The 10372-nt window shown below is 43.5% G+C and overlaps 4 protein-coding genes across 4 annotated transcripts; all 4 read left to right on the top strand.

Annotated features, from left to right (window-relative positions):
- Window positions 1-3401: 3401 nt before the first annotated feature.
- Window positions 3402-3626, top strand: C922_05614 (hypothetical protein; the record flags this gene model as incomplete). The annotated part of the gene is made up of 1 exon (XM_008821185.1): window positions 3402-3626. One exon carries the CDS (start codon window positions 3402-3404, stop codon window positions 3624-3626), a length of 225 nt encoding a protein of 74 aa, XP_008819407.1.
- A 1198-nt stretch (window positions 3627-4824) lies between these two features.
- Window positions 4825-5414, top strand: C922_05615 (hypothetical protein; the record flags this gene model as incomplete). The annotated part of the gene is made up of 2 exons (XM_008821186.1): window positions 4825-5077; window positions 5263-5414. The coding sequence occupies 2 exons, from the start codon at window positions 4825-4827 to the stop codon at window positions 5412-5414; spliced, it is 405 nt and encodes a 134-aa protein (XP_008819408.1).
- Window positions 5415-8748: 3334 nt separating this feature from the next.
- Window positions 8749-8964, top strand: C922_05616 (hypothetical protein; the record flags this gene model as incomplete). The annotated part of the gene is made up of 1 exon (XM_008821187.1): window positions 8749-8964. One exon carries the CDS (start codon window positions 8749-8751, stop codon window positions 8962-8964), a length of 216 nt encoding a protein of 71 aa, XP_008819409.1.
- A 180-nt stretch (window positions 8965-9144) lies between these two features.
- Window positions 9145-9330, top strand: C922_05617 (hypothetical protein; the record flags this gene model as incomplete). Its single annotated transcript, XM_008821188.1, has 1 exon — window positions 9145-9330. One exon carries the CDS (start codon window positions 9145-9147, stop codon window positions 9328-9330), a length of 186 nt encoding a protein of 61 aa, XP_008819410.1.
- Window positions 9331-10372: the final 1042 nt, after the last annotated feature.

A 10372-nucleotide genomic window follows, 5' to 3' on the forward strand; every position in this document is an offset into this window, starting at 1 on the left:
TTAGGATTGTTGTCACTCATAAAATGATTTATACGTACAATATACTTCTGTCTTGATTATATTTCACTTATAAAGAGAATTTTATATATACAACATAACGCATTCAAAGTGAAACTTGTTAATGCACACTATGCCTTGAGTTCACACATTCTGTGCACTTCATTTGAGTGTAATGGTTTTATAAAAGGATATGTAAATAATTCTTATGAATGATGATAATGGACTTATTTCTGTTTGCTATGTAGTGCAGACTTAATTATTCTTTTCCTTTCTCGTAAATATGGTTATTTCAGCAAAAAAGAAAGTGAATTACAAGGCGCACATCATTTGTGAGCTCACTAATTATTAATTATTATCATAAAAATTTAAATGAATTATATATTTTACTTATTCGCGTGTGTAATCGCACAAAATAGCACGGTATACTCTAGAAATGCGCTGCTCTGTGTGAATAATATGAATAGAAATTATAAATCAATTTTAATTTTATTTGTTACAAGAGAAGCAATTCTGTTTCCCCCGGGAAAAATAATAGTTGCAAAGGATTTCCTGTAGTTCTCTCATATAAATGGAATGATTTGCAAAGAAGCAATTTCTTTACACCAACTTTCATTAAAAATTATCTGTTGCCTTTACATTTTATCCTGCTCGTAGTGCATTTTTTTTTTCCTTCTTTTACACAGTGGGCAGTAAATTAAGAATTGTGTCCTTAATTAAAAGTTTTTTTTTTCTTCCACTGAAATTATATATTCTATTAAGTAGAGTTCACGTATATTCTGTGATGTTTCCGTATTAGTAATTAATTATATATTTTCGATCCTTGGCGCATTATTTGGGTCGTGTTCGCGAGGTAGTATATTTTTGCACAGACTTCATTTATTTACGCAGCTCCTACATCCATATTGTATGATGTAATTAACCCGATAATATATAAAATGTACACAACTCAATATGTTCCTTGATGTGTTTTTTCTTAAAAGTATTTTGACGCTGATATGATGTCTTGTAATAAATGTCATTATATTAGTGAGTTCATCGTAATCTATGGAACCTAAGAATAGCTTAGGTGATGTAGCGTTAATTATAAGTATAGTAGAGCTGCGTGAATATATTGTTTTGTTGCATCTATCTTATATGGATGCTTCTTACTGCCGGGGGTTCTTGAAGATGTCCTTCTGTGTGTCATTCTTTCCACGATGATGTACCTTTTCCGCGGCATTTTGAAAATGTCCTTTCGTGTGTGACTTTGTCTATGAAGAGATGCTGTTTCTGTAGACGATAATAGTGATTGTATATATATAAACCACCTGCCAATATATTTCCTTCTCTGTGTTTTTAACAGATACTTAACAATCGTAAAGAAATTCTTGCATAAGGAATAATGTGCAATATTACATCACGTCCAAACAGGAAATCTGATATAGAGGAAAAGTGGATGACTCTTATAAATTAATGTATATTATATTAAAGAGTGAGGATCGTATAATCAATCAGTAGAGTGAGTTCATGTCTTCAAGTTGATTTTAAGAAAATTGTGCTATATATTCCGAAGGATTCGAGAAGACAGCAGGGGAGTTTCTGAATTTCAATTACTGTGTTTCCTGTTAATATCAATCAACAGCTAATGGAATTAATCCTAATATTGTCAGTTGAACTAGGTCTAAACAATGTGAACATACTTCTCATTATTTTGAAGGAATACTCGTTATTCAAGCTGGGATAGAATTAACCGGTACTCATGAATAATAATGAACTCGACTTGTGATTATACATGAAAATTAATAAGAAGCAACCAGAAGAGTTAAGAAGGGTACGAAACAAAGATAATATTCCCATGGGAAAATTCTTTTAAGAATTTATACAGCATCCCTGAGTTAATACCGGGTGATGTGGCATAATAAGCTGTTATATATCCTTATTGCGTCTGGTTTTTAGAGTAGGCGTTCTCACATATGATATAGTTGTGTAGCATTTAATCTATAAAACGAGCTCTAAACCTATAATTCCTGTGCTAAAGCTTATTACAGATGTCTGCCGTATAAATAGGATGGAAAAAATGTAAAAAAATTAAGGAACAAAAGGAGATCTAAACCTATAATTCCTGTGCTAAAGCTTATTACAGATGTCTGCGGTATAAATAGGATGGAAAAAATGTAAAAAAATTAAGGAACAGAAGGGGAAGAATATTAACATAACCCAAGTACAAGTTACAGGCACTATTTAGTAATCAAAGACGTGGGTAACAGTAGGATATTGGAATAAAGATTAGGAAGAGTATACGAATGGGTATATTGATACTCTAATATTTCACAATGAAAAATTATTGATGAGCTAAAGTACTCACTATTAATAATAGCTTCATAGAATATACCCTATTATCTCCATTTATCCTAAATACAAAAGTACAAAATAGTAGGATAGAGTCTACTATAATCTATTGATATAAGTAGTAGGCAGTAACCGATTACTGTAATTCAACCGGAGAAACCAAAACTGCCTCGCTACTAATCACATTATTCATAGAAGTAAAACACAAGCAATAATAAAACAACTAGATACGATAGAAGTTCCCCTTAATAGATAAGTCTTAATTCTAAAAGTGAGACAATCTACAAGTCTATAAGAGACTTGTGTAAGAGATGGAAAGTAGAATAAGCAAGATGCCAACGGCGAAAATATGTGCTAAGCCTCACGGAGGGGGAAAAAACTAAGATGACAACACAAGGACAAAAGTAATAAGAAAACCTACAGGCCCAAAAAATATGTATAAAGAAATCAAGAGGAAGGAGTTATTTATGAACCCAAACAAGTGCTTTATAAAAGGGAAGACGGCACCCAATAAAAACAGCAGGAAAAGACGTCTAACTAGTCAACGACAAAAAAAAGGAGCTGCAACTGGAATACCTGAATATAAAGGTAAGATAGGGGAGGATATGCATTTTAGAATACAACAGAAGGCGGAGAAAGCCTCAACATAAGAAACAAGGATAGGGTAGGATTATATGCGAAACCGCAGCATCAGGACTCCAACAACAACAAGAAGGGGAAACAGGCGAGACTATGAACAGACCCCAAAAAATTCGGCAACTATACCAAGGCAAAGACTACGAAGCCAACAGGACACCCCAGGAATAAGGCTAATGGGGAGTTAGTGTGTTAATAAATGTTGAGAAGCAACGGGCCACAAGGCAGAACAGTAGTATTACCACTGGAGGATGATATCACATAATAATGAAGAGTAGAAAAAATGTCAGAGGAATATAACATGAGAATCAAGTACCTGCTGCCAGGCCAAAAGAAGGGGCCACCCAAAAAACAAATAGAAGAAACAGAAGTGAACAGGGAAAGAGGGATGGGACTCCACGCAACCGGACCACAATAGCAGCAGGAACGGGAGGATCATGCACCCGGCCAGACACGAAGATATAAAGGAAATAGGACAAACAGCATTCAGTAAAGTACCGAAGTACTTTACGAACAGCAACATGGAAAAAGAGCAAAAGCATTCCCAGAGGCCCCAAGATTCCGCAGGACTTTACAGCAAAAGGCAAAGGAATAATAGGACACCCACCAATCGAAGCATGAGGAGGCGAAGTAATATTTATGAAACAGCAGGATCTCAGTAATTAAAACAAGGAAGATGCTGGCCACAACGAGAGCACACCCCTACAGGAGCATGGGAAGCTAGACAAAACCTCAACCCAGGAAAACAAAGAAAAACAGGCAAGACGCAGTCCAACAGCACCTACAACCACAGATTTCAGGTAGTATTATGGAGGCTGCCTCAGGAATTCTAGCAGTCGAAGAAAGAAGAAGGAGAAAGGACAACAGGGGTTTACCCGAGGAAAGAAGGCAGTTAAACCCCCCCGGAATCCAGTCCACTAAGAAGTATGAGTAGAACCAAAACAGCACAGCGAAACCGCCGACACAGGAAGGCATCAGAGCGTCCCAGATGCGGCCCAGGGGTAAATTCCCAAGAAGATATGTAACCCGCGTATTACCGGAAGGTACAGAAAACCAGGGGAAGTCACTGAGGGCGTGCCCAATACGCGACAATAGCCATGCCATCAAACAACCACAACAACAGGGGCAGAAGGCTCCGGACGGCATAAAACTATGAATTACCCCCTAAGACTCCGAAGCGGCTACTAGAGACAGATAGCACAGGGAAATACCCCCCCACGGCACCACACTAATGCACAACAGAGAACTAACCAGGGAAGCGAAAAAAACAGGTATAGGCATTAGGGACCGTAACTGAAGTACAGAACAGCCAATAACCCAAAGGGAGAAGGCAGAAGGACACAAGGCGAAGGTAAGAACTTATAGAGGCTGAAGTAAGAAAAGTATAAAGAGGAAAGGGCAAGCACCCCCACCAGAGGGAACAGACTTGAGGAGCTAGGGAGGGACTGACGACTCCGGGGGAAAGCATTGGGAGGGACCGCAACCTGGACTGGCTGAGAGAAATGAAAAAAAGGAACCAAATGACCAAAGAGAAACAACGGGATCCGAGTTGTTAACGTCATACAAGGCAGTTGAACAGCTAATGTCAAGAAGAGCATAGAGCTAACACGCCAGGATACACAAGATCAGCAGAGAAAGGAAAAACAAGTATAAGAGAAAGATGAACGAAAGGAGAGGAAGCCCAATAACGAAGAGGGAAACAGGCACATAAAGGGGGAGTAGTAACCGACGACAGGGAGAGCCTGGACAGAACGGGCAACACAACAGAACAGGGTTGAATCTGGGGGCGGCACAGGAAGTCTACCCACGCCAAGCAACAGATTGAGCAACCATAAAAACAGTCCGGACAGGTGAGATAACATGAAATTCCCCTCACTAGAGAAGAAAGAGCAAATATGTCAGAACCCAAGATCTAACACGCAACACAGATACCCCCAGGGAAAAGTGATGCGGGAAACTTTAAGGAAAGGGAAGAATAAGATACCAAAAGAGGAAGAACACAAGGAGAAACCCACAAGACTAATACCTGTAAAGAGAAATACTCTCCCACAAACACGATTTAACCAAAGAAGAAACAATTCGGAACAGAAAGCTCCAAGGAAGGCGGAGAAAAGTAGTCCTCCCCCATGAACAGAACAGGGCCCAAAGAAAAAGAAGACTGACAAGAACGAAAAACGACAATATACGAGCAAAATAAACATCAATAAGCAGCAAGGATTATTCACACACGCCCCTGCGGAAGTCTCCAAAATGGCGAAACTTAACGAGAAACAAGTATAGAGCGTCCACTCCTACCAGGCTCCGATTTAGGGGTACAGGGCAAACCAGAAGGGAAAGATAAGGAAAGAATGAAGAAACCCATCCCCAAACGCAACCCTCTGCAACCAAAAAACAGTACAGGATATACAAATCTCCACAACATCCAAAGGAGTAAACATTACAAGGAGTAACCTCTTGCCCAGAATCGCACCCGAAACGTCAGGAATGAACTAAGACCCCAGTAACATTCCCCGGAACAAACCCTACCCGCCGCAATGGAAAGGAGGGGAAACACAGATTCGAGAGGAATATAGGACCCCGCCGAATTCCGTCTAGAAATCACCCCACAAATCAAATAATGCCACAACGGCAGTAGCCCAGTAGGACCTCAAAGGTATGCACCAAAGAAACAGTGAAAGCAAAAAAGCCTGATCTAGTAACAGGGCAAATAAATTCCGTCTAAACCAAATAGGGCCTAGCAACTTCCCCAGAGGCAACCCCAGGGGCGCCTTCATGGAACACGCAGGAGGGCAGTCTAATGAACGCAGAAGACGTATAAATAGGGGAAACCTAAAGAAACAAGAGGGCGACATTGCGCGGGAGCACACACCGGGCGAAGGAAGAGTCTCCGCGTCATCCAACCCTTTTTCGCGAACGAGGCAGAGGACAATGCCGCCAAGGAGGGACAAGTCATAACGAGCAAGGGTCCAGTGGGGAAGCAAGGGATAAACAAGGTTCAACACGGGGGCCACACACCAATTATTGAGACATCCCACAAATAGCCTGAAGCACCGGGGGGTTTCAACCCTCTCACACAGAGAGGGGGAGAAGTCTAAATAAAAAAGAAAGAGAGACCAACTGACCCCTTCCCGAGCACCCAAATTATATAAAATGAATCCCAGGAAATAAATGAAAAAAGCTAAAAAAAAGCTGGGAGAGTCAAGCACCCAAATGGAACAGATGCAGACATATCTATACAAGACACTTCCCGATGCAACGGCGATCTGAAATAATGGGAAAAGGCAAGGAACAGCCCAAGCCGGCTCGCCGAGGACAGTGTGTCAGCCTCCTACAGGGACAAGCCGAGGAGAAGGGGAAGATTAAGGACTCCTTCCCCCTCAATGATCCCAAGACAGGAACGAGACAGAGAGGAGCAAAAAATCATAACACATAATATAAGTACACCGAGGAGAACAAAACTATTAACCAGGCCGCAGCCACAAAGAAGAGAACAGGAGACACAAGGAAACGGAAGGGTCAAGGCGAGAAATAGCCCCCCTCTACAGGGAACCTTAAATCTGCCATCAGACGCAAGAAAAACACACCAACAACGTGGCAAAGGAACAAGCTTGAGCTTGGCCAAAGGACAAACCAGACCAGAAACAGTCAGGATGCGCAAGATGTGCCCCCAGGGAAGAGGATATGAAGGAGAAGATAATAGAAGCGGAAAATTGATAGGGGCCAGACCTTGGGTGTAGAAAGGGAAAGCGTCACGACTAAGGAAAAAGAGAACAGCGGGGAGAATATTAAAGGGGACGCCTGGGGCAAAGATCAGAGGAAGAAAACTCAAGAGAACAGCAGTGAAGGCAAAGCCGTAAAGGAGGTGCGAATCCTCCCCACACCACAGGGGGAGCGCGGGGATCCCTACAGGAGGAGAAGCAGTGCAGATCTGAAGCAGAGAGAAAGGGACCAAACAAGCGACGGAAGCTCCCGCACCTCACGCAACTATAGGAGAAGGGGGAACAGAATTTAAGAAGTAGAACAAGCCAGGGTTTCTCAGACAGTAGCCAGAGAGTGAGTCATGCAGTGCCTACATTGACGAGACTTAACAGAGGGAGGGCAAGCTAGACAGCACAGAGTAGGCAGATGATGAAGCCTGAAGACGCGGAGAATACAGGACTCCCTCCTTATATTAGTAGCAGAATGGAAACTACGGGTGCGACCAAGATTAAGGTACCACAAGTAGAGGAAAAAGGAACCCTCAGCAAAATATTGATTCCGGAAGCTAGGGACAAGGACGAATAGAGCGAAGAATATCAAACCAGACGTCTATTTATCTCCCCAGGCAACAAGTAGCCTCTTACAAAGTGAGTATCAAACAGCACTTGAGAAGGTCCTGATAACTAATTCCCAAAGTGATCTATCAGTGAGGGGACGGACAGCAAGGAGGATAAGGAGCAATTGAGGGAAGCAGTCCTCCCTAAACCGCACTTAGGCTGCGAAGACACGAAAATTCCAGATGTCCGTTGGAGCAACAGTCAGGGCCACCGAAGTAAAACAAGTCATTAAGGAACTTTATGAGCAGCCCGTATAGGGGGCCATAATCAAGGAGCAACATATAAGTGTCGGTACCCACAATAGAACGGGCAATATAAGCAGTCTCTTGAAGATCCCGAAGGCATTAGGAGCATAACTTGACTAGTCCTTTGCAGAAGAGGCTGAGTGAGAAACCAGAAAACAAAGCGCCAGTATCTAATTCAAACGTCACAAGACGGGACGGCTACGCCATGGAACAAGCTCAGCAGATCCACCCCGGGGGCGAATCACCGAAATCCCAAGAAGAGGAGAAAATATTTATCTTCCTGGGGGCGGGGCAGGATAACTAGTGAACCCCGAATTGGAGCGCTTTGCCCGTGATAATGAAGTAAAAAGGAGACTATACGGGAAAGCGGGGATTAAGAGAGGCACGGCAAGCCAGGGATAACCGCATGTGGCAGATAGGCGGAAGAAGTTGAGGCATAGGAGTCAATTCCCAGTTCCCCCGAAATCAGAACAACGAAACTTGAACTCCAGAGATATGTATGGCAGGTGCGTTTTTATATTATATGAAATAGAAGGCGACGGGAGTACACTAAGTAGGCAGGATCCACCTGGAAAATGCAGTAGAGCCCCATCCAAGGCCAATCCCGCAGTATAGAACCCCCAGGAGGCGGGCACGGGAGTCCGACCCCAGGACCTGATGTGGGGGGGTGCCGGGAGGGATAAAGAATGGAGCCAGCAGAATCTCTAAAAGCATTACAGCCCCAAAACAGAAGGGGGGACAAGGGAAGCAGGAAGAAGTAAGAGAGGGCACCATATAACAGGTCCCAAAGTCAGTATTGGGGAGACCAAGGAATAGAGATCCTCAGGGCAATGGAACCTAGGTTTTGAAATAGGATAAGTGTCTGGCTTACCCCGAAATTGACCAACAAGTCGCGACAGCGGGGGCGCTCCCTATGCGAAACCTAAGGAGGGGGGGAGGGAGGAGAGCAAGAGCAAGGCAAACACGCCAGAAGGTGCGGGAGCCCCTTGACAGCCAAAAGGGGCAGGAGCGCCTGCAGGGTGGGGTGAAGGATTCGTATTGCGGCGCAGGAATTGAGAAGGTTATGGAAGCAAAACAAAGGAGAGCGTAAAGACGGGGGTATTAAGTCCAGAAGGCAGTAGGAGGGGCAAGTTCCACGAAGTATAAGAATCCCCAGCAAAGTAAAAGTAGCAAAAGCCGAATAAGAGAAGGAGGAGGAGTAAGCGAACAAGTGGCACAAGAAGATGACGGTAGGGGCAAGCTCCGGAGGAGGGAGCGAGAAGCTTCCAATAGGCTGGATAGTGGGTGGCTTAGCCATCGTAGCATATGTGGTGAATATTTATGGCTTATATAGAATATTTAATGAGAAGCCCCCAGCTATCCGAAGGGGCCTCCCTACGACCAAAAGTATCCAGGTATTATACCAAATAGCCGGGACCCACCCAGAGTGGATGGAGTAGCCATTTGAATGTAGAGTGGCCCACGCCGGGAGGGAAGACACGGTGGAAAAGGAAAGAGGCGGACAGCGTGACGTAAACCCCAGAAAGAATATAGCAGCAAGATGCTATGATGAGAAGCCAAGAGGGGGAGGGGGCCACTCGCAGGACACAGTAGAACACGAAGCAGTATCAAAGGGGGCAATGCAAAAAGGCCGTTCCAGGGAGCGGAGGCAGAACCCCCGGGCCCAGTATGAGAAGGAGGACGGCCTAAACAGGTCAAGGGGATGCGACGGGAGTGAGGGAGGGGCGGAGAACGGGGGGAAGCCTAAAGGACAGGAGGACCGGACGCGTGTGGGGGGAGGCATAATCCCGTTGAATAAGGGCTAGGGGGGAAGTCTCCTATGGGGCGGAAGAGCAATAAGGCGACGGAGTCGATGGGGTAGCGGAGATTCGTGGTTTGGGATTCAGGGTTTCGGATTAGGGAACAAGCAATACTAATATAACATCCGTCACAGTAACTTTAGTACCGTCGTCTACGACCTTAGAACAGACCCTATTTCTAGACATGGGTGCATTATGGAATTATGTCCCGTATATGATTACCATTGTTCCATATGTTAGTTATCCCCAGAAGAATATGTTATGTCTACAAGTGAATCCCCATGCAGTCTACATTGTGTTAATATGTGTACCTTCTTCCGTTTTATTAGTCTGTTTGTCCGTTAATTATTAGTGAAGCATCCACTGTATGGTTGTTAGAGGAGTTCGATTGTCCCAAGTTAGATAGTGGATGGACACATTTTGTTCCCAAAATTCTATGTGAGGAATCGTCTTCTTCTATTATGGAATGATTCGTGAGTCAATATATCGAATCAATCTCCTTTGACGTTGTCTGTGTTGGGATGTACCTTCCTTATAACGAGTGGTACCAACAGAGTGAGTCTTAAGCAACCAGGAGAGGTCCGATTTCAGACTCAGAGGAGTTGCATTTTTATCTTTTTATTTTGCTTTTTCGTATCGGAAAAAAGTGGAAATCACCCCCTGAGATGGTGTCTTTCTCCTTAGTAGGGTCAAGGAAGTATCCCCATTGGGGTGCTGTCTGATAGGTTATATGAGTACCATCATATAAGGGGTCCTCCAGAGACACAACTTCATCCTTTGTTAGATTTGTTCTATGTTGTCATCTATAATTATTAGTACGGTTATGATGATGTGTTTCGCATGAGAAGTTGTTTGTGCCGAAGTTGAACTAGTCACTATATCCTTACAGCCACCCTGTCTGAGTAGTATGGGGGACTCAGGTGGCAACCACGGATAAGCCTACAGGAAGAGTTGTTTTCTGTTGGGAAATTGGGATGGACCCCGGATTTAGATTGACCCCTGAGCTTGTTGTCTTTGAATGAGAGGTGTCTAGATTGAACAACAGGAT

The sequence above is a fragment of the Plasmodium inui genome, assembly GCF_000524495.1.
Source record: "Plasmodium inui San Antonio 1 unplaced genomic scaffold supercont1.112, whole genome shotgun sequence".
NCBI lineage: Eukaryota > Apicomplexa > Aconoidasida > Haemosporida > Plasmodiidae > Plasmodium > Plasmodium inui.